Here is a 25,060-nt window from a genome sequence, read left to right on the forward strand (position 1 = left end):
TAATCACCATGGAGCTGGTACCTGACAGTTACGGCGTCTTCCACTACAAGTAGTTTGCCCAGTGGGGCAAGTAAAGCTGCAGGTTTGTTTATGTCTGCTGGGGATGCGACTGTTGCTAGCGCGCTCCATGCCAGCAGGAGTAACGATATCCATGCCATGCCTGAAAGGGGTGAGGATAATTAAATGATTCTTGTTTGCTGATCTCAATTTTTCACGATTCATATTGTCTCTTGTTGTGTCGTGTTGAGCAACTGTCGTAGTAGAAGTAGGTTGTTATTAATTAAGTCTCTGCTGATTTTTTCAATCTTTCTACATGTACAGTACTATGTCTGTAACGTTTATCGTTGGCTCAACTACTATATGAAATTTGTTTCCATGTTCTTTCTCTTTAATCAGGTATGGACTTGTGAATGTAGGCAAAAGTTTTGATATGTGTTCCGGCCCTTCTATCTTTCTATCTTTACTGCTTCTCCTATTTCTAGAGTTACAGGCTTAGCATTTTTATGTTCTTTACAGATCATTTCAGCACGTGAGGCCGCTAAATATTTTCATACTTTCCCAGGGATGCTTGTGAAAACATAAATTTGCTTCTTGGCATAGTCATCCATGTTGTACATAGGTTGTGGGGCTTCTGTTACTAGATCATGGGGCAAGCGTTTATCAGTAACGTAAATTATGTAGTATGACGATTTGCCTGTAAAGCTATTGATAGATCCAAGGATGGATGCTGCTACTTGTGGAAGCCAGTCCTCCCAGGAACTGTGCATCGGTTGTGAAAGTTTGTGTGATGTCATATTGTTGACATATTGCCTTTAAGAGTTGATTCTTAAATTCTGGCCCGTTATCTAAGAGTATCACTCTAGGTGTAGAAAAAGGACACATAAGATGATTGACTAACGCATGAGCCACTGATTCAGCACTTATTTTGCATTGGTGCTAATACCACAAATCTGGAGAAGTAGTCAACGCATATACAGTAAGTAAGTAAATAGAGCCTTGGTGGCATTTTGGTAGCTGCAATAAATTGATCGCAACTCTATCCCATGGACGTTCAGGCGTTGAGTAGTCTAAGATTGAAGTGGAATCCATCTTTTTTCCTTTGTGTTTTGCACAAGATAAACAATTAGTGATGTGATACTCGAAGCCGGTCCTCATAGTTTAGCCAATAATATTTTCGTCTAATTTCTATTAGACCTCTGTCTCGCTCTGGATGCTCAGCTTAGGGTGCATCATGAAAGAGGGTGAGGATGTTTTCCTTTGTGATGTACGAATAACAATTGAGAGATTGACTCTTGCTGTGTCTGGTTGGCTGGCCGTTAGCTGGCTGGGACACTAAGACAACACCCGGGTAGGCTCGGTTATTGTCGACTCAATCGGGTCATCATGAGCTGTGAGCTGGTGCTGGGGGCTTTGACTGCTATGTCAGCAATTATTTATATTGCTTTTGTTACCACTGGATTTTTTGTATCCACGTTTTGCAGTGTTTATAGCCACTATCCACTTATTTCCCTTGAAAATGCTTTGTTTGATGATGATTCACTTAGAGTGCCACATGTGTCACTTGCCTCATCAATAATTATTATTTTTTGAGTACTGCACTAATTTATAGTATTCGTCTCACCAAGTGTGATAGCTGTTTTGGTATCACACTAGTTGTTTTAATTAAGTTCTGGAATTCTTGAGTGACAGGATTTGGTGCAAACACTTCTTTGCATTTTCTCTTTATCAAGTAGCAGGTATATACACAGATATAATCTGAGAGAATAAATTGTGATTTTCTCCAGGGAAATGTTATGATTAACACTTTGAGATGATACTTAAATTAAGTGTGAACTTCCCTGGTTAGAAAGATGGAGTGGACTGATCCTCTCTGGGCCGTGAGAGAATGTGGTAGAGAGATTTTTTACAGATTGCCCCGGAGGGGGCTAGTTTATTGGGCACCCCCTTACATCCTGTGCAAGGTAAAGCGCAGAAGCGTTTACAGTGCCCAACTGGGAAGCATGCGGAGTTCATGCTTGCCTTTATGACTCATGCATTAAGGGCGTAAAAGGCCTGAAGGGTCATGGGTTTTGTCAGCAAGTTACATAAAGTGACAATGATGAGTGTGTGGGGGGAAAATTCCCGGTACAATTTATCTGTTTATGGCAAAGTGTGGCAGGTCCCTAATAATGTCAAGTGCCAGGCCTATCACTAGGAGGAGGGATATCTGGTCAGGGAGGGAAGAGGTGCCACCCCTGTAGGGGGAGGTCATAGGGCAAATGAGGATGTGGTGACGGAGGATGTGAGAGTCTGTTGACCACAAAGTTTACAAACAGTGCGGCCAGGCTCAGGGTTACCAATGTACTAGGCGTGGCGAAGTACAGTGGGGTGGAGGTGATATGGTGTGGTGGGGCAGGTACAGTAGGGGTGGGGGGAGGCACATAGGCATTGACAAGATTGAGGGACACACCTTTTAGTGTTATTGTGATGGTGTGTTCGTCGACATGTCGGTGGGGTACAGGTAGCCGGGGGTGGTGTCCTCAGGTCCAGATAGCCCTGGTGGAGACAGCTCAGACACGGGTGGGTGGAGGACAGGTTGAGGCACCAAGTGTTGTGAGGATGGGGCAGGACTTTGCACGGGGGCAGCAGGACACACCAGGGCAGGCCCGGTAGGCGCTACACCAGTAGTGAAGGCCGCCGGCGGTGGAGTCGGCCGTGAGCAGGGGGGGCTCACAGGGGGACCAACAGCTTGTGTCAAACCAGAAGAGAGGAGTGACTGGGTGGCAACAGAGGGCAGGAGTAGGTGGGAGATGGTGGTACAGAGTGTAGCGAAGAGTTTTTCAATACGGTTGGTAAATTCTTGGAAGAGGGATATGATCTGTGTCATGTCACTGGCGGGGGGTTGTGGGGGGGCACCGGTGGGAGCGCAAGGCCTGACAGCCTCAGAGTAGAGACGAGGAGGAGGCCCAGTAGTAGTTGAGTTAGGAGACGGCCGGGACTGCTGTGTTGTAGCCAGATGAGGCCAGGCAGAGGCAGGTGTTGTTGAAGAAGGCATTGCTGGAGACACAGGGTACACAGGGGGGTGTGGCCCGGAAGACTGGGGGGGGCGTTGTGGTAGACTTGGCCTTCGGGGAGGCTTTTCCCCTGGGACAGACGGGCGATTGGGGCATTGCCGTGAGTCAGCATTGTGCCGGCCGCCACAGTTACAACATCTGGGATTAATTACATAGCCCACCCCACCACTATTAAGGTGGTCTTTGATTTTCTGGGCACAGGCGGCGGAGTTGTGGTTACGTGAACAGAAGCGACATCTCGGCCGATCACGACGACAGCAGGCAGTGAAGTTGTGACCCCAATGAGAACAGACAACACAAAATGCAGGCTCAGGATGCTAGGCTTCTGCATACAGTGGGGGTAAGAGTGGGTGGGCATTCACAGTGGTTGGGCACTCCCTACCCTTCCACTTGACAATGACAGCAGGTTGTGGAACTCTCCCCCGGTAATGGCGACGTATACTCAGTATACTAGAGTTAAAGTCACGCGCATCTTCGATGTCAGCGTATAAGGGGAAACGTTTCACTAGGATGTGGCAACATTCATCCGCGTCTGCGGTGGGGGCAGCAGGACGACCCCTTCAAAGCCAAGAGTACTAAGTGTTTCATAGGCCTCAGAAGTCTGACAATTGATAAAGTTCCGGTTCTTACCCTGTCGGAATTCAATGCTGAAACCGTGCTGTCTGCAGTACTTCATCATCCAATTAAAGCGTTCCTCTACAGTTTTTAGAGAGTCCTTGGGGAAGTGGAGATTCAGCTTACTTGTTTGTTTGGCAGAGGGCAGGGTGATAGGGTCCATGGCATTGGTATTTCCATTGTGGCTAGCGTTTCCCATAGAAAAATTACCGTCACTGTCATAATCACTGGGGTCTGACTCTTGAAGGGTGTTGGATTCAGTATGACCAGGCGAGTTGGTAATGGCATCAGTATCAGAGATGTCTGCGTCTGCGTCTATGAGAGAGCCTCTTCTGGGACGTTCATGTCGACCCCCCATACTGGCAAAACCTGCCGGCTGAGGGGACCTGTGTGGGACGATCGGAAAGTCAAGAGCACCTATGGGTACGTCTGTTCCCTTGGGTGGTCACGCCACGACGTGTGGTAGAGAGGGAGCAGTGCTTACTGAACCACCTGACCCTGGCTCAACCTTTAAGCGAGGTGCAAGCCAAGTTATTTAGAGTCATGAATAACATGGTGAATAACTTGGTGAATAACTTGGAGCTATTGAATTGGGTGAATATTTATATAAAGCAAAGGCACTGTTACATGGGGGAGACAACCCGTTTGAGAGAGATAGCCAGTGTGCGGGAACAGTCAGTGTGAAGGAGACAAGTTGTGTGAGGGAGACAACCAGTGTGAGGGAGACAGGCAGTCTGAGGGAAACAGCCAGTGTGAGGGAGACAGGCAGTCTGAGGGAAACAACCAGTGTGAGGGAGACAGGCAGTCTGAGGGAAACAGCCAGTGTGAAAGAGACAACCAATGTGAGACAAAAACCAATGTGATGGAGACAGCCTGTGTTATGGACAGAGCTAGTGTGGAGGAAACAATCAGTGTGAGGGAGACAACGAGTGTGAGGGAAACAGCCAGTGTGAAGGAGACAACCAGTAAGATGGAGAGAGCCAGTGTGAAGGAAACAACCAGAGTGAAGGATACAGCCTGTATCAGTTTGATGGTTACCTGGAATTACTGCTGGGGGGTAACTTCACTGTACATTCACAAAAGCTTATGGGTTAAGTTTGGAAAACCCAAATGGTCTTTTATCCATGTATTTATAAAAATAGAATATGCACAGTCAACTAGGATATCACCGTAATCAACACTATGAGCTGTGAGGGTTAGTGATGGACGGAGCTTATCAAGAAGAGATTTTGTGTCTATGTCCATCCGTGTTGGGAACTGAGTGACAACTAGCATAGAGCCGGCTTTCAAACAGCCAGTAGAAATATCTAACACATGATCTGTGCATGATAGCTCACTGCTCATGGAAAATTACCGTCGGTTATGTATCTACATAAACCAAATGTATATCACTAACATTTATTTAAGTACTACTGTCTCTTAGACAGGGGTTAATACAGTGTATTGTTCAGTCACCACCTTCAGAGCTCCATGAGGAATTAACTAAACTCTCAGAAAAACCCTATATGCTGTATATACCTACCCATGTTACATGCAAATGTGTGTAGACACTAAACTGAGGAAGCTGCAACCTGGCGTTGAGCAGCTACTTGAGACCTAGTCTGAAGTGCCTTACGGGAGAGTATATTATGTACAATGGTAAATTTGGATGATATTGATTTATAATAACAAAACAATAATATCACTGCCAATATTAATACAACGGTGGGAACCGTTAAACTAGGTATAGCAAATCCCCGTGAAAAATAAAATGGCAGGTTATCCTCAAAATTGGCAAAATGTGACTCCTTCAGATAAGAAATAAACTATAATTTGCCTGAAACTATATTGAACTCACTAAAGGTCATATTAGGAGCCGGAAACAAAGGAATCATATCGGAAGTTAGATTTAAATTCAATGCAAAATGATGATGGGAAGGCAAGGTTTTCAACGAACTATAGATGATTTCGTAATAGTCCGGAACCTTATAATATCCTCTTACAATTTACCACCATCCTGGCACCGTAAAATTACACTAGTTTCTTCAGGAAAGAAAAAAAAGAAAAATATTGCACATTATGTAGATAGGCATGAAACACATTTTTCTTATAAATTGATGTATAGTTACATTGCTTGAGCGCTGTGCGAACGTTAGTCTGTATGATCGCCAATTCACATATTCCTTCTGCAGCAGGAATAAATGCGAATGCATAGGCTGGACATACGTGTAAGTTTAAGTATGACGATTTACACCGTGACAACACCCTAGGGATCATCCACTGCAAACAATGTGTAGTCATCATCTATTAGTAAAATTTCAGTTGGTTTATCCAGAGTAAACAGTGTGTCATTAGAATACAATGGGAAAGGTGCTAAATGCCATGCATTAAATTTGCGTTGAGCTAGCATGGGTAGGTGGATAAGTATAGCATTGTGTGTGAGAGTTGACTCTAGTAGAGGATAATATTCCATCTCTTGATCTGCAAAAATAGGAGTTAAGTGGTAACTCGTCTTGGCTATTTGTAATGCTTCAAGATGAGTATGTACAGGCACAAGCTGTGCATCCACGCGTCCTAACCCTGCATCAACTACACTTGCAATTAGATTGGCCTTGTTAGTTGATAAAGCTTGAGCAGAACTTTCCGCTGCATGCAAATACTCAGAAGAAAAAAAATAGCTATTCCAGTGTAGGCACTGAATTCATCAAATTATAAGCAATCCTAGATAAATGGTTATAATCAGAAATAATAATGTTAACTTTTGATTAAAGAAATATATAAATGAAACCAACAAAATTAAATAATCCTCGTTTTCGTCATATTTGAGAACGCGCCTTCTTAGCAATGTCATCATAAGATGATGGAATAGAGCGTCGAGCTACGACGATATTCTTATGAAGTGTCTTGATATGAAGTAGCTGAAGATTTAAAGTTTGTGTTACCATGGTAGAAATGTTAGAACGTTGACGTAGAGTTTGAGGGTTCCCATAACTGTCTGGAGGGGAGCATCAATAGACTCCATCTGGCGCGGAATATTTAGTAAACCGTGCAGCTCATACTTTATGGCTTTATGGTCACGTTCCAAAAGTGCGGCTGAGGCACCTGGTGTCAGGACTTCTGTGGATACGTCCGTCGACACGGTGGTGCCACAAAGGAGTAGAAGCAGTATTACGACAACCCAAGCCATTCTAGAAAAGGTGGATTCGTCTTACTATTATTTCGCAGAACGTACTTTCAAACGATAATCATTAGCTACACTTTGTGTACTTGATGTGTTTGCGGTTTGAACAGTTGTGTCTGGGACATCGTTAGCACTCCTAGGAGGTAAATCTAGGTGGGCCCTTTTAAGTCTGTCCGCAAGTACTACGTCTGAAGTTTGTGAATTTGGGTTCAAAATTTTGAATTTGTTGCTCACTTCTTTGGCGATAATGCGGAATAGTCCGGGAAATTTGGGCAAAAGTTTGGAGTTCCGTTCAGGTTATCTCACCATAACAGTATCGCCTATTTCTAGTGATATAGGCAAAGCCTGTTTATGTTGCTTATAAATAATTTCAGCACGAGACGCTGCTAAATGTCTCTGTACTAGGCCATGAATATCTGTGAAGACGCTGATTTGCTTGGTAGCAAAATCATCCACATTGTAAACAAGGCAAAGTTTGCCTGAAAGTACATCATAGGGCAGACGTTTGTCTATGCCATAAACAATATAGTAGGGTGATTTGCCCGTGGAGCTAATAGAGGCTGCGACTTGAGGTAACCAATCCTCCCATGCATTGTGCATTTGAGTCACTATTGGACGAAGAATCTCTAGGATTTTACGATTGGTTCTTTCAACGAGGCCATTTGCCTGTGGATGATAAGCTGTGGTTAAACTATGTTGGATGCCGTATTGTCGACATACTTGTGCTAAAAGTTGATTCATGAACTCTAATCCGTTGTCAGAAAGAAGAACCTTGGGAGTAGTAAAACAACATATGAGAAGCATAACTAGGGCATGAGCCATAGATCCTGCTGATTTATCCTTCAGTGGGACTAAAATCACAAATCTAGAAAAATGATCCACACACACTAGTACGTACTAGGATCCTTGGTGACTCATCGGAAGTTGTAACAAGTCATTGGCGACTGTGTCAAACGGACGTTCTGGTGTAGGATATTGTAGAATTGGAGCCAGTGGCAAAGTGTACCCTTATGCTGAGCACACGATAAACACTAAATACTGTGTTGCTCTATGTCTCTTTTCATAGTATTCCCCCAATTTTTTTTTTCTGATTTCCGCAAGGCATTTGTCACGTCCGGGGTGACCTGCTTGAGGAACATCGTCGTACAACGTTAATACCGTTACCCGAAGTGTATCAGGTACGACAATTTGCGTAACAATACCCTGAGCTGTCTGTTTGGAGAGATGGAGTATGCATTGTCGTAGTTCAAATTGACTGAACGGAAGAGGTAACTTTGGAAGATTGGCCTCTTCCCCCGACACTAGAGCAAAAATGACTGCAGACCACAATGGATCCAGTCGTTGTTCATCCCCTTAATTGCGAGAGAGTGAACGAAGATACAGGCATCACTGGTGCTATGTTTCTGGATAAAGCGTCAGCGACCACCTTCGCTCGTCCCGGTAAATACTTGATCACGGGGGCGAATTCTTGAATGGTCAGATACCAGCGTGCTAGTCTGCCTGAAAGATTTTTGCCGTGGAACAGCTCTGTCACTGCCACATGATCCGTATGGACAGTCATTGGATAACCAAAAATGAAGTTTTTTAACTTCTTCAGTGTTTCGGCATCATTAAGCTTACGACTGGCGAAAGCAAGTACTCTAAATTTTCCTCGTATGTCAAGTTGCATAAGTACATCGCCGATTCCTTGTCATGAGGCGTCGGTGCACAGAGTAAATGGTTGAGTGTAGTCAAGAAATGCTAAAACAGGTGCAGTGGTAAGTGCTTTCTTCAATGCAATAAAACTATTCTCTTGTTCAGCATTCCATACAAAAGTTGCATCCTTCCTAAGTAGCTTAGTTAAGGGTGAAGCTAACGTCACAAAGCCTTTAATAAATGAACGATAAAAACCAGATAAACCAAGGAAACTACGCGCCTTATCAACGGTCGTAGAACGTGGGAACTGGGCAACATCTTTAACTTTGTCATCAACTGTATGAATGCCGTCAACGTGAACTACAAAACCAAGGAATTGTATTCTGGATTTTAAAAATTCACATTTAGAAAGCTTGACTTTGAGACCTGCTGTAGAAAGTTTTTGGAAAACTTCATGGAGTTTGGCAATTTTACTGTCAACATCCTTACTGACTACGATGAGATCATCTAAATAGGCACATACTGTGGTACCTATTAAACCAGCAAACAAAGTGTTGTTCATCCTTTGAAAAGTCAGTGGGGCATTTTGGAGACCGAATGGTATCCGTAAAAATTCAAAATGGCCCAAAGGAGTACTAAAAGCAATAATCTCACAAGATTTCTCGTCAAAGGAATTTGCCAATATCCGCTAAGCAAATCAAGGTTGCTAAACACAGCATTATCCTTGCCTAAAGATTGCAAAATATCCCTCAGGACAGGCATTGAATACCTATCCAGGATAGTATTTTCGTTGATGCACCGAAAATCAATTACCGGGCGCCGACCTCCATCCTTCTTAGAGACTAAAAACAGAGGGCTATTGAAAGGAGACTTTGAATGTGTGATAACTTCCTGCTCTAACTTATCTTGAACTATATCTTATACGACAGCTCGCTGGCTATTTGGTAATCTATAAGCTGATATGTAAATCGGGTTTGTGTCCGATTTCAAAGATATATGATGCGAAATTAAACCTGTCTGCCCTAGCTGTTCCCCTGGTAAGGCTACAAAGTTTCTGTAGTCGGCAAGCAACTCTAGGGGCCTAGTCTTGCCTTGAGGGTGATCAATTACCTTAACATGTGATGCTATTTGATCTATCTTCTCCTGTCTCGTTTATGTAACAAAATGTGAAACACTACCAATTGGGAATTGCATAGGCTGTTGAGCAACATTATTATGATAAACCAGAAAAATCACACAAATAACATCACTCTTTCAATATTCTGGGAGCGCCTGTTCTGTTGAGAGCGAGGACATCTGTTAATTCACCAGGACGAATCCTACTTTATGTAGATTCACTTGATAGTCCCTTAACTCTGCACATTTTCTGTGTAAACGTCAGGTAGGCGAGCAGTGGCCCTGGTTATTTCCTTATTCTGAAAATGGAGAGTACCTGTTAAGACTGCAGGTACGGCCGTCCAACTATTGCTGCTATAATCAAGTTGGGTAAATGAGTCTGTGGGGTCTGAGACTCACTTGGACTCGGTATCCATCTTCCTTGTAATACAGTAGGAGAGCTGGACAAAACATTTACCCTTGCGGAGAGCAATGGTACAGATTTGTGCATGGCGCGATAGGTACACCACTAACAGTGATAGTATGTTTGCTCGGCTGGACATCTATCATGTTGTGTTTAAGAGTTGGAAGACCTATTAATCCATTAGCTGGTAAGTTAAAATCCTTGACTGTATAAAACTCTGCAAGAAAAGATTTACCACATCTAGAAATGGCAATGTCACCATTCTAGTAATATTCCAGCTGGGTACCGGAAACTCCTGATGGATAGGTGTCAGTAGGTTTAATTTTAGAATCTCGGTGAGGGGATCGTCTTTGTAGTTCTTAATGGGACGCTAATGAGAGTACATTTCAACACCCACCCGTATCAATATCTAGTGCAAGTTTGATTACACCAACCCTCGCCGGAACAGACAACACTTCCACTTTGTTCAGCGCCGCTAATAACGAGGCTGCAACGGAAGTGCTGCTGTGCGTTGGTACTGGTGTACCTATCCTACGTCTTTCTGAGAAAGGCACTCATCTTCCCCCGACTTCTTATGATAGCAACGACGCGATGTCCGCTGTTGTATTACCTGGGGTAACTCATGCCCTATATCCCGACATTGTTGGAGAAAATGACAGTCTTCGGAATTATGGGAGGCAGACTGATGATACACACCACATATCAGCTGCTGGTTCTATAGCAGACTTGGTCTAAGCATCTGCTGAATATGACTCGGGTGGTCGTGGTTTTGTGTTAGGGGTTGTGTGGGGTTTGAGTTTGACACCACTTTGCTGGAGTTGGTAACAAAAGTCAATTGTATGACCTTTCTTGTTGCAGCGTTTACATACTGAAGGTTGTTTTACTTTTGTGCCAGAGTTCTTGGAAACTCTTTGTTGAGCCGGGCTACAGGTGTTACCGTCCTGGCTTGGGGAATACGAGGTGTCTTAATTGCGATTTTCCGTGAGGAAGCAACAATCGTATCCTTATAAGTATAGGCATCTGTTTTTGCTTGAGTATACGCAGGGTCTCGAATCGTCAATAGAAAAGTAGCAAATTCAATTAATTTAGCAAATTAACTAATGTCATCTTGTCATCACTATCCATGTCTTGACAGACATCACCTGCTATGAAGACACTACTCGAACCATACTAGGAAGACGACCAATCCATCTAAAAATCAAATTCAGGTGACCTTCTATTGCTCTTATCTCAAAAAAGACCAATTAAAGTCTTTTTAAACTCAGTATATGAAGGATCCGCCAGACCACTAACATCCAAATGTTCACTAGTGAAACTACCTTCCTTTACTTGACCGCTGACAAAAACCTTGCGATTCTCATTTCCTGTGATAGAAATATTCTACATTACATCCTCACATGGCCGTAAAAACGTAGTTACACAATAATCATCTTCCGCTGTGAATTCGCGAATGAGCCCACTGCTTGGTACCTGAACATTGTTAGAATTGTTAGATGACATGCCTGAACTAGCTATAACCATGGTTGGTGAGTTGTTAGATAACTTAGTGGATGAGGATGTAAGGGAAGAAACTTTGACACACTGTGTTTCTCTGTAGGATAAGAGGAAACTTGCCCGCAATAAGGTGTTGTGTCATATGAACCAGCAGACCTAAGGGATCTACGGTGTAAATTGTCAAATGATTGATCAATAAATTGTTCACTACTCCCAATTAAAGTGTGTCGCTTTGAATGCATCTGTGTTCCTTGTAAATCTACTTGTGGTTCAGTGTCAATGCCAGCACCAGTAGCTAGCACTTTTTTTTTTTTTTTTTTATTGGGCACTCCCCTACATCCTTGTGTAAGGTGAAGTGCAGAAGCGTTTACAGTGCCCATCAGGGAAGCATGCAAAGTTCATGCTTGCCTTTATGTCTCATGAGTTAAGGGCGTAGAAGCCTGAAGAGTCAAGGGCATAGAAGCCTGAAGAGTCAATGGTTTATGTCATCAAGTTATTGGAAGCTCCAACAACTTGTCCCTGAATACGAATTCGCAACTTAGTAGCTAGCACTGTGTGTAAAGGCTGTAACGAGCGGGATGGTTGACCGCCACTTGTTTGCTTGTTCGCGGCCCCACTAGGGGGGTAGACGGAGATGAGAAGGTGGCTGCTGCCTTGTTGCACACCAGACACTATCCAGCCAGTACCACAGCTGCTACTTCACCCAGCTGTTCGATTCCAACTCTGGTTGTGTACTCTTGTTAGGTTCCTGTGGATCGTGGGCTGATTCCCAAGTCCTTCACTATTCGGCTGTCAACTCTGGTCACCTACTCCAGCTACTGCCGCGGCTGCCACGTGATCGCCACTTCCTCCGCGCCCTATCCACCGTTCGTGCTCTGGCGTCTCTCCTGTGTGGCAAGACATCGACCACCAACGCCGGCGCCAAGTGACGAAGCTGCCCTGGACCTTTCCCCTGAGAGGGGATCACCTCTTTACCAGAACATTCCATCGTGATGGTTAGAAGAAAGATTCACCTTCAGCCGTAGGAAATACCTGAACTTTGTTGTATTGATTGTTTTGTTTTAAGTAATTGTTTGACTCCAGTGCTCTTTATTTAATATTTGTATGAGTGGTGTCAGAGTTAAATTATTGTAATTATTTTTGTAGTAGAGATGTCAATCTCTAACGGTTGCTTGTTACCCCTTGGAAACCCATGGTTCTTGACTTTCCTTTTTTATAAGATCCTGATTAGGCTGGCAAGGATTTATATCCCACAGTCCAAGCCTTAACAAGTGGCGACCTTGCCAGGATAGTCTCTAACCTTGGTTTCTGAGGGTTAATATTCGTTACCAGTGTTTGTTGTAAGTCGCCGTGTGCGTGCTGCTTGCTTTCTGAGGCCCAGAAGTAAGTGTTGTTTGGTGCTTATCCCTTCCTTCTGTTGTGCTAATTTTGTTGCTCTCCATCGTACTACGGAAGTCAATTGGTGTTGGTTGGGGTGCACTGTGGATGCTGCCATAGCATGTTGTTGTTGATTCACCTAGTGGGGTTCTTTTTCCCTGAGGTAATATAACAAGGTTTCCCCCAGCCGGAACGAATCCTTTAATGGTTTGATTGAGCCACTAAGTAGTTACTTTTGGCTAGTTTCGGGGTAACTTGTTTAATTTGTCACTTTGGCTCATGGCCTTTTGTATCATTATGTCTAGTTATTTTTTTTTTTTTTTACGGGAATTAGCCAACCCGGGCACAGGTCAAACGACCCACAACGGAGCCTGGGGGGCGAAAAAAAAGAACGGAAAGAAATTGAAAATAGAGAAAAAAAGGTTATACTGTATTAATCTACACCACGAAGATGCCGGAAAACCAGCTTTTTAAAGTGAGACAGGTTGTAAGAGCATGGAAACACAGAAGAAGGCAAAGCATTCCACAGTTTGGCTGTGTGAGGAAAGAAGGAGGTACTATAACGGGTTATTCTCGTGTGACAGATATCCACAGAGAAATGGTGGGCACCGCGGGCAAGACGTGTGTTACAAACCCACGGCCTTACCGGCGGTACACAGGATGCCAAATCCCCTGAACATTGCCCGTTAAAGTACCTGTAAAAGAGAGAGAGTGAAGCAACATTGCGGCGAAGAGAAAGGGAAGAGAGATTGTCAACTAAAGGAGTAGAGTTAATATGACGAAATGCCTTTGATTCCACCCTATCTAATAGTTGGACAGAAGAAGAGCCACCCCAGATATGAGAGCAGTACTCCAAGTCAGGACGAATGAATCCCTTATATACTTGGAGCAACTGCTCAGGAGTGAAGTAGCTGCGGCATCTGTACAGCATTCCCAACTTTCGGGAGGCAGCTTTAGTTATACTAAGGATGTGTGATTTCCAGGACATATTGGAGGAAATGGTGAGGCCTAACATATTTATTTCAGAATTTGGGGGGATGATAGCGTCCTGAAATGTAATTGGTGGGAGATCGTCTACTTTACAAAGTGTAATTGGTAAATATTGAGTTTTGTTACTATTGAACTTAACCAAGTTTGTATCTCCCCATTCAGAGATGCTGCACAGATCCGCGTTGATAGAAGTAATGATATCAGTTCTAGAAACAGATCTAGTTTGAGAGTTAGGAGGAAGGGGAAAATGTGAGGAAGAGTGAAGAGTAGAATTATCGGCGTAAGAATGGATAGAATTAGTTGTAGTGTGAAGTAAATCATTGATAAAAAGAAGAAAGAGAGTTGGTGAAAGAACAGAACCCTGTGGGACGCCACTATTGGTAGAGAAAGAGCGAGAAATCGATCCCTCGACAACAACTGCCATGGATCGATTCTCAAGGAAGCTAGAGATGAGAGAACAAAGTGGGGGAGAGAAACCAAAAGAGGGAAGTTTAGATAGCAAAGACTTGTGCCATATCCTGTCAAATGCTTTGGAGATGTCGAGGGCCACGACAAAAGTTTCCCCATAATCCCTAAGAGAGGATGACCAAAGATGGGTGCATTAGGAGAGCAGATCACCAGTAGATCTTGCCTGGCGAAAGCCATACTGGTGATCCGACAAAAGAGAAAGGCGTTCAAGGTGACAGAGAAAATGGAAGTTCAAGATAGTTTCGAAAATCTTAGAGAGGGATGAAGTTAGGGCAATGTGGCGATAGTTAGAGGGATTAGAATGGTTACCCTTCTTCGGGATGGGCTGAACCAAGGCATGCTTCCAAGAAGAAGGAAAAGTTTTGGTTTTGAGGCAAAGGCGAAAGAGGCGAGCAAGCACAGGGGCCAGGGCTTCAGCACACTCCCTCAGAACACGAGGGGGTATTCCGTCCGGTCCATGCGCCTTACTCACATCCAACCTGGATAACACACCGGCAACCCTGCGAGTGGAGATTATAGGAAAGTGCATAAGTTCAGTAGGAGGTGCAGAGGTAGGAGGGGTAGAGTGGGAATCGTTTAAGGTGGAATTAGAGGAGAATAAGGTGCCAAAGAGGTTGGCTTTCTCAGGGGGAGAGTTGGCTATAGAGTTATTGGGACGGAAGAGGGGAGGAAAAGAAGGCGTTCAGAAGTTGTTACAGATATTTTTAGCTAAGGACCAGAAGGATTTAATAGAGGAAAAATTAGTCAGGACAGAAGTCTTTCTTTTAATAAAATTCCGCTTGGGGAGTTAATAGATCAAGCGGTGGCCCTAGGTCTGACAGGTGCAAAGGTTGGTCAGTATGTGATCACCCAACAGACTGCGGAGAGAGAGAGGAGCGCGCAAGAAAGAGCGAGGAACGCAAGAGCGAGAGAGAGAGAGAGAGAGAGAGAGAGAGAGAGAGAGAGAGAGAGAGAGAGAGAGAAAGGAACGTAACAGAGAGAGAGAGAGTTCAAATTAGCTAAGTTGCAGGCAGAAAAAGACATAGAACTAGCTAGGATTAATGGTCAAAGTAGATCAGAATCCTCTGGCCCTATACAAGATAATGTTTTTAAAACCTTGTTTGCCTGTTTATCGTGAAGGAGAAGACAACGCCTCATATATATATATATGTATAATAAGGCACTTATAAGTTAAAAACTAGCCTATCACGACATCTGACGTGTGATGTTATGCTGTAGAATATGTTACTGTTTTTTTTTTATATAAGTCTACTGTATGTCTGTGTCATATCTATTTTATGTAGACTTGATTGTAGAATCAAGGAATTCTGGGAATTGATTGAAAGCTGGTCTTGAAAACCGTAGAGTTCAGCGGAATGGAGTACACAGCTGATATACAGGTCACTGACACTCTTTGTTGAATGAAGTGAAGATCCTTGATGGCATCCAATGACTTGTGAGTTACTAAAGTTGGTGGATATAATGACCTTGGAGATGTTGATCTGCTGCCTGACGAAAACCAAGGGCACTGGATACACTGGAGGTGGGTAACACTGGTGTCATGGTCACAATGACTGCTGGTCTGTTTGAAACCTGATGATTTATATTATACTCCACGCCCGCAAAACATGTGGATAACTGGTGAGTTGTCCCTTGGAAGAAACGCGTTTTCCCTCTCTTTAGGTGCCAGCCATATTCTCCAAGACCTCAACGTATATACACAAAGGCTCCTTGTCCATAAGTCCCGCCCATTTGGGGTACTAACAGTTGTCAACGTTTATATTCCACTTTTTTCTGGCAAGCTCAATCTCTAATTAGTTTATGTAAATCAACTTAAGAAATTCGCCAGACCCGTGTCAACTGAGGGTCATCTATGAACGAGTAGCAGTTGATTTGAATGTTATTTCTGTCTTTGTGTGAGTAGACATCTTTGGCAACGCATGCCATATATAAACCTGGGCGCAAAGGAGAAACAGCCCTTCCTTGACGTCTCCAAATTATCTCAGATATGTGAGCGAGTGTTCCCCGCCGACATAGTCATTCAGTTTAACTTAGTCAATTTTGTGAATATCAGTGTTCATGTTGTAACAGTGAAATTGTCATTTACCCGGTGTAAGAATTACTATAACGTAAATGTCGTTGGATGTTGCTAGAAGAAAGATTGTTTGTGATTGAGTCATCTTCAGCCTTCCTTGACGTATCCAAATTATCTCATGTCCAGTGTGTGGGTTATTTGAACACCCCACCAGCTGCCCGGGGTCGGTGGCTACCTAACAGTTAGCTGTATTGGCCGATGTCGCTGATTCGGCAGGATTAAACTGCTCCAGTGCGCATCTTGGGAACTAGACCTAATACTCTCGCCATGTGTCAGACTACAACTGACCATAACAGCGATCTTCATTTGTTGAGACGCCAGTGTTCTACCCTGGGACACTCCGTACAGTTATATGGTCTACAGATTCAGATTTGCCCCAGAGGGGGCTAGTTTAATGGGCACCCCCTTACATCCTGTGCAAGGTGAAGCGCAGAAGCGTTTACAGCGCCCAACAGGGAAGTATGAAAAGTTCATACTTGCCTTTATGACTCGTACATTAAGGGCGTAAAAGCCTGAAGGGTCATAGGTTCTGTCAAGTTACATAAAGTGAGAGAATGATGAGTGTGTGGGGGAAAAGTTCCCGGTACATTTTATCTGTTTATGGCAAAGTGTGACAGGTCCCTAATAATGTCAAATGCCAGGCCTGTGACAAGGAGGAGGGATATGGTCTACAGTATTTGTTATATATGGTTGGAGATAATTAACCGAAATATAATTATCCCATGTTGGGTAGTGAACCCATAAAAATTGTTCGTATCAGTAATAACGTGTTATGGGTTGTGAGTGCATCTTCCATATGTACTACCAACAGTTCTAGTGAAGGTACCATATGTAAGTTTGTCATGTAGCTGTATGTAATGAAATGTACCACCAGTAATGTTGTAGAAGCAAGAGTATCTAAGTGGAATTGCAGATGAGTAAGGCCAAGGAGTTGAACCTTGAAGTTGTATGTTAATGACATCTTTTACCTAATTTAATTTCATATAAATAGTGGTATCATTTTCCCTCAGTATTCACCTTTATTTTGTCCAATGACTTGATACCAGAATTACAGTACCCATGTGCCCTAACCCTCGCCATGTTACCAAAGGACTGAAGTTATGAAGTAACCTTGAAATGAAATAATTAGACAGAACAAATGAAGGAAATAAGAATATAAGGGAGAAGAAGAAAATCCCCGCCCTTATACTGGGTGTCATATGATGGGTCTCACCACGGGTCACAGGGTACATGAACCGCAGGTGTTGTCCATGAAAGCTGACCAAGTCTCAACATGAGCTGGAGACTGGGGGGTGCCCAGGACTGGGGGGTTTCCTCACACTAGGTGGAAGAATTCACTGAGTCACGTCTTGGAGACTGTGAGAAGAGTGTGGTGTCATTTGCCACCTTGGACCACAGTGCTGCCACAAAGAAGTGAATTATTTGTAACTCACTTTTTTATGATATTTACATAAGAATTCAAACGCCGTCTGGGACATCAAATAAGTGTATCACTCATTATGTAACGTCTCTCACTACAGGATATATCCAGGTGCAACCGTGGAGAATGTTAAAGCAAATTTTTAAGTTTTGGTATAAAAACACTGATTTTTGTTATGAATTCGTCCTTTGAGCTGCCACCTTTAATATATCAGTTTGATGGTTATCTGGAATCACTGCTGGGAGGTAACTTCACTGTAGATTCACAAACGCTTTTGGGTTAAGTTTGCAAAACCCAAATGGTCTTTTCTCCATTTATTTATAAAAATATAATATGCACAGTCAACTTGGATATCACCATAATTAACACTATGAGCTGTGAGGGTTAGTGATGGACGGAGCTTATCAAGAATAGATTTTGTGTCTATGTCCATCCGTGTTGAGAACTGAGTGACTGCTGGCAAAGAGCCAGCTTTCAAATAGCTGACTCTAGCATCTTAAAGAAGCGCCTGCCAGTGGAAACCTCTAACACATGATCTGTGCATGATAGCTCACTGCTAATGGAAAATTACCGTGGATGATGTATCTACGTATATAAACCTAATGTATATCACCCATATTTATTTAAGTACTACTGTCTGTTAGACAGGGGCTAATACAAGCCAGTGTGAAGGATGCAGTCAATGTGAGGGAGACAGCCAGTGTGAGGGAAACAACTATTGTGAGGAAATAGCCAGTGTGAAAGAAACAGCCAGTGTGAAGGAGATAACCAGTGTGAGAGAGAAAACCAGTGTAAGGGAAACCACCTGTGTTATGGAGACAGCCAGTGTGAAGGAGACAACCACGTTAGGCAGAGGGCCAGTGTTAGGTGAGACAGCCAGTGTGAAGGAGACAGCCAGTGTGAAGGAGACAACCAGTGTGAGGGAGAAAGCCAGTGTGGGGGAGACAGCAAGTGTAAGGGAGACAGTCAGAGTGAGGGAGAGAACCTGAGTGAATGAAATAGCCAGTGTGAAGGAGACAGCCAGGGTGAGAGAGAAGGCCCGTGTTAAGAAGACAGCCAATGAAAGGGAGACAGCCAGTATTAGCGAGAAAGCCACTGTGAGGGAGACAGTGAATGTAAAGGAGACAGCCAGTGTGAGGGAGACATCAAATACAAAGGAGACAGGCAGTGTGAAGGAGACAGCTTGTGTGACGGAGAAAGCCAGTGGTAAGGAGAAAGCCAGTCTGGGGTAGACAGCTAAAGTATAAGACAGCCAGTGTGAAGGGGTGTATGAGGTGAAGCAGGTGTGGAAGAGATATGAGACGCTTGGCTCACCTGATGAGACTCTCACCTGGACACTGTTTATCTCCGCCAACCCTGAGTATCCTATCCCACAGGTAGTGTCTTACCTCAGAGACAGAGAATTACTTTATCTGTCTGTTACCTGTCAGCCACAGAGAGATAGCTAATTACCTTGTCTTGGTGTTGTCTAACGTCTACACCTTCAGGCTAGCCACACCTTCAAGTTGGTCACTACTTCAAGCTGGCCACACATTCTGACCCCGTCAACGCCCCACCATATACTGGTGATTCTTTCCAGGATCGTGCAGGGTATCCGAAAACTCTGTTCTTATAGCCACCAGTTTCATTTACTTATGGTGCCATAGTACCATACTTCAGAAATAAAATTATGAATTACCTGTTGCCATGTTCGTGTGTCGGCAGGCTCGGAATGGTCGAGGATCTGAGTGAACCATTGGGCCGGGAGAAGGTGTGTGGCGTCAGATAGCTGCTGGGGAGCGTACATGTAGCCATTGCTTCTACGTCTTCTACTTAGCACGGTGCTCACCCCCACCAGGCACAACAATAGAGGTAAGATGAGGTGCATGGTGGTCACCTTTCTTGTCTATATACTCGTACACTAAAACACGGGGGGCTGGCTAATACCTGACTTATACTTCCCGCAGCTGGTACATGAGTGTCATCTACTGCTCGTCTCTTTTATGCTGTCAGCTGACCGTCTTCACCAGTGCCATCAGCTGTTTGCTTTCCCATAAGTTATCAGTTGCCTGTTATCATTATTCAACTTAAACAAATTACCCAAACTCTCTTTCATTTCACTGAAACTTCACATATATTCTTTTCTCCTATAATAGTTGTTGAAAATCGAAATGTTGGAACAGAGGCTCAGCGTAGAGAACATATTTTTTGTACACTGAGAAAATAATCGTCTGAATGTCATGTAAAACATTACATGTTCTCTTCTGTTTATATTAAGCAATCATTACAGTTACTTTATGCCTTACCCAATATTTGAGTTAATGTAAAATCAAAATTGAAACAAGGAAAACGAACCGAGATGTCGACGCAGCATTAATTTTACAAGATGACTTAAACTGAGCTAAGTTGCTGATATAGGAGTGAACCAGCTGATTCTTCCAGCTTTAATGAATATTTTAGGAAATTGTAACTAAAACATTTTATTTAGTCAGAATACTACAGATATAAAATGAACACCAACAACAATATTAACATGGATGAACCTTTCGAAGCTCTCTTAAACATCAAACTTTCGGCATCGTGACGAGTTATAATGAACAAGTCGCCCAAGATAATAAAAAAAAAGTATATCGTAAAATTTATGAAGCTGAGAGTTGTGTTGTTGTCTTCAGGATGAAGTTTGTTGGTCCTTCGTTCTTAAAGACATACAATATGGGTCGTTCACTTCTTCACTTCCAGTGTCACGACTTAGATAGGGTCACATGAATGTTAGATCCGGCTCATTTGACCTGACACCCTAACGCTACCTGCGTCAGGTGGTTAGGGTAGGTTACGTTAGATTAAGTTAAATTAGATCAGGTTAGATCAGGGTAGATTAGGTTATATTAGGTTAAATTATATTAAGTTAGTTTAGGTTAACTTTAGGACTTTTTAAATCAGGTGAAATAAGCTAAAATGTTTAATATTCATGTGTTACCGTTAGTTACTCTTTCGTCATTGACAAAAATCCATATCACAGGTAGACCCAAGATCTACTCAAGACTACAAACTTAGAACACACCTGACACCACCTAGGTTTCATTACCTGTGGGAGAGAAACCTCCACATTCACCCATCTACTCTACACACACATTGTAAACATCACACAATCCTTGTAAACTACATACACACACATATAAGCAAACAAAAACATACACATACACAGAAAAAACACACACACATACACAAGCACACACTCATACTTTCACAGTACCATAGTCCAGCTTCATACACACTCTGCATCAATTTTCTCTTCAACCAAATGTAGAAGGGATGAAATATAGTCTTGTACAGTGTTTTTCTCTCTACTAACAATATTATGTACAGAGCTGCCGAGACAAACACCTCGCAGTGTAAAATAGCGGTGACGTCTGTATAATATCTCGGCCACCAGTGATAGACTAACTAACTCTAATGTTACCCACTTTCGGTATCTCGGATCCCACCTGTCCACATGTACCGGTCACAACGTTGCTCTCTGCACTTTTTCTGTATCTGGAGGGCAGTGGTGCCACATGATGGTCTAATGCCGTATTGAGATCCTAAGAGGAAGTTTCCCGCCTCAGGAAGAAGTCTGTTTAGGAGGACTCGGGTGATACTCTTGCCAGCTATGTACAGCAGGGAGATCCCGCGTCTTTAAGAGCTTGAGGGATTCCTCCTTTTCCCATATATTCTTCAGCAGAGAGTGGCAACAGCTGGTAAGCAGAGGTCCTCTTGCTTTATACACCTGAGGCTTTGTTATTTTTCATCTGCTTGATGGAAGTAGCTACCTCATTCAAAGATGGAGGATATCTAATGTGGGTCAGCTCTGAATGCTGAGGGACCTGCTGGATAGTCAGGACATTCACATGTGTGTTTCGGTTGAGCAGTGAATTGTAGTGCTTTTCCAGCGCTGAAGGATGCCTTCATCATCTTTAATTACGGAGTTACCTTTGGATGAGCGAAGGGGGTTGCGCCACAAGTGATTGAGCCATAAAATGTTTTAGTGGAATTGAAAAATTTGCACATTTTGTGCTGATCTGCAAATTTTTGTGTTTCACATGCTTTATTTTTAAAGCAGTCGTTCTTTAGATTACGAAGGTCGTGCTGGGTCGCCACTTTTTCTCGTGGAAGGTATCAGCTTTGTTCCGAGACTGAGGGTTGTTCTACCAGTAAGTTAAAGCAGCACGTTTATCATCGACGAGTACATTGATTGCCGTGTCATTTTCATCAAACCATTCCTGGTTTACTCTATCGATCTTTGCAGGTTTTTGTCATGACAGTGTCGAGAATATCCCAATCGGCACTGGGATTTGGGTCCTTTGTTGTCTGGTTGCTTATCAGCCCATCCTCGAGCTGCTCTCTGAAAGCATGCTCGCTGAAACCAGGTGCTACCGCTGGATCCTCCAGACGCCTAGTGTTAAAACCTCTTCTGGAGGCTTGCTGCCTTCGCCGTTTTGGGGCGACGTGAAGTGATAGCTTGGGTCGGACGAGCCAATGATCAGTTTCGCAATGGCCTCAGCAAAGCATGCCTCAGGTGATGTGTACATCTCGGCGAACTCTTTCTCTGACAATGATATAGTCAATGAGATGCAAGTGTTTGGATCGTGGGTGTTGCCACGAACCCTTGAACTTGTCGGCCTGCCTCAATAAGGTATTGGTGATAGTGAGGCTGTGTGCACTGTGTGCAGCTCATTTGCTGAGGAAAAGTTAAACCGTTGGGATTACACTTGCCTAGTCCATTGCTCCCTATGGTTCCCTGCCAAATGTCAGCATCTCTGCCAACTCTGGCATTGAAGTCACCAAGGAGCACACTCTTATCTTCTCTGGGATAGAGGTTAGCACTCTGTCGAGGTCGGCGTAAAAGGCCCTCTTGATGTCAACATCTGCATCCAGTGTTGGGAAGTATGCGCTGATGAAAAAGGCATGACTTGAGTGTTTCAGTGGGACTCGTAGCGTCATGAGGCGCTCGTTGATCCCAATAAGTATTTCAGTTAGCCTTTGTAGGATAGGTTGACGGATGGCAAAGCCAACTCTATAAATGCGGTTTCTCTGCGTAGCAGGCTTACCCTTCCATAAGAAGCTATAGTTGACCCTCGTCTGGGAGTCGAGACTCACAAATGGCCGGTATGTCGATGATATACCTAGCCAGCTATTTTGCCTCAAGGTCGGTATTTTCGACTGCATAAGGATGACCTTACTAGGTGCGGTTGTCCAGTCACGTTGTTTTTTAGGCAGATTATGTTTAGGACACCTTTTCTAACCCATTCCCCTTGTGGGATGAGCAGAGCGGCTCCTCGAAAGGGTTGCTCAGTCGCGCAGACAGGACCGGATTGCACTGCTGCCTGGATCCAGTGCATAAACGACCATCTTATCTGTGCTACCCAGATGCAGAGTTGTGACTAGAGACTACCGGCAGTCATCTCTGCCTGGCCATATTTCTGACCACAAACTTTACATTTAGTTTTCTTCACATTTGCTTGGGGGATATACTGCCAGAGGTATTTATATCCTAACCTTAGTCTAGTTATTACAACATCTTGTAATTTAATGATCTTGTTACTTTCTCCAAATACTTGTTTCACTTGATACGTGTCATCACGATAAACAATGAATTGACTAAATTTTCCTGTTCGTACTTGTTTGTTTGCGTAAAATTAATCGACAAGTTCTTTCCTGATTACAAATTTAAAGGTTCTTTATGGCAGACCCAAATTGTATTCAACAGTGTCTTTGTTAGACGCGAGTTTGGCGAGGACATCAACTTTGTCATGTTCTTTCAGGCCTATATGAGAGTTTGATCTTGACACCCTAGTCAACAAGGTACAGTCCCCTTCATTAGTGCGTTTACAGGGGCTCGTCAAGTATTGTGCAGTGTGGCAGCGCTTTGTTTGTTTATATTCGACAGAAGGAAACTCACAATATTAAACATACTCTGGAATCAAATTAAATCAATATTTCAGGAACACCTCTGACTCTCCCAGGTACACCTTTGACACTCCCAGGTACACCTCTGACACTCTCAGGTACATCTCTGATACTCCCAGGTACACCTCTGACACTTCCAGATACACCTCTGACACTTGGAGGTACACCAATGACACTACCAGTTACACCTCTGACACTCCCAGGTACACCTTCGATACTCCCAGGTAAACCTCCGATACTCCCAGGTACACATCAGACACTCCCTTGTTCTCCTCTGACACTCCCTGGTTCACCTCTAACACTCCCTGGTACACCTCTGACACCCCAAGGTGCACCTCTTACACTCGCAGGTACACCTCCGACACTCCAAGGTACACCTCTGACACTCCCAGGTACACCTCTGACACTCCTAGGTACTCCTCTGACACTCCCTGGTACACCTCTGACACTCCGAGGTACACCTCTTACACTCCCTGGTTCTCCCCTGACACTCCCAGGTGTATAGATATGTGAACACGCCTGACGCCAAGACTCTGTTACCATTCATTGTACCATTTATTCACATGTCTGTATTACTACATATTATTATACCATGTCCGATATCTATGCTTATGTCTAATGCCTATGTTCACTTACTATGTCCCGATATACTATGTCTGTACCGCGCTAGTCGAGTAACTAGAGGACCTCATTTATTGTCCTAGTGATGTCTAGCAACTCTCCTTGCCCAGCTAGACAACTGCCCTCAGATCAGCCTCGGCCTACCTACGGTCCGGGGTCCCTTGTGCTCGCCTCTGTATCGGTCGGCTATCACGCCAAGTCTTGTACACTTATTGAATATACCTACTGCTCGTGCTCTGGAGTTTCAAGAACCTTGTCTAGGATTGCATCCACTACATGGCGCAGTTGAGTAGCTCCAACACGACAGTTCACAAGTTGCAAAAGCCGGCCTAGCCCGTCTCCCGGCCCTCTCTGTTTCCCGCCCAGAAGATATACTCCACAGTGCCCCTGGATTTACAGTGCTTTGTGACCTTGTGAAGTGCCCTAAGTGAAGTGCAGTGCCTTTCATGTCTGTTTGCTATGTCTCTGCGGCCCTACAGGTAGCAGAAACGCCTTCAGCCCAGTCTCCAAGACAGCACCTCCGGAATACACCCCCCGTCCGCACAGGCCCGCAAGCCACTGACTCCCCTACACTGAGTCACCACCAGCCGCCCGGGCGCCCGGAGGGATACACCGCTGCCAGCCGTCTCCCCTCACTTCACAAATATTACAGTCAGTACTCTTTTACTTGCCCGCCAGTTCCTGCACTTAGGTACACACCTCTCTGACA

At 43.9% G+C, this 25,060-nt stretch overlaps 1 protein-coding gene across 1 annotated transcript in view; it reads right to left on the reverse strand.

Annotated features, from left to right (window-relative positions):
• LOC121878186 (putative serine protease K12H4.7) overlaps positions 1 to 19,777 on the reverse strand; it is a 46,685-nt gene extending 26,908 nt beyond the window's left edge. The window contains exon 1 of the mRNA XM_042384230.1: positions 19,484 to 19,777. Coding sequence (XP_042240164.1) covers positions 19,484 to 19,672 — 189 coding nt within the window. The 5' untranslated portion in view covers positions 19,673 to 19,777. The remainder of the gene's footprint in view (positions 1 to 19,483) is intronic.
• Positions 19,778 to 25,060: the final 5,283 nt, after the last annotated feature.

This window comes from Homarus americanus, unplaced genomic scaffold, assembly GCF_018991925.1.
Source record: "Homarus americanus isolate GMGI-L3 unplaced genomic scaffold, GMGI_Hamer_2.0 scaffold45562, whole genome shotgun sequence".
Classification (NCBI taxonomy): Eukaryota; Metazoa; Arthropoda; class Malacostraca; order Decapoda; family Nephropidae; genus Homarus; species Homarus americanus.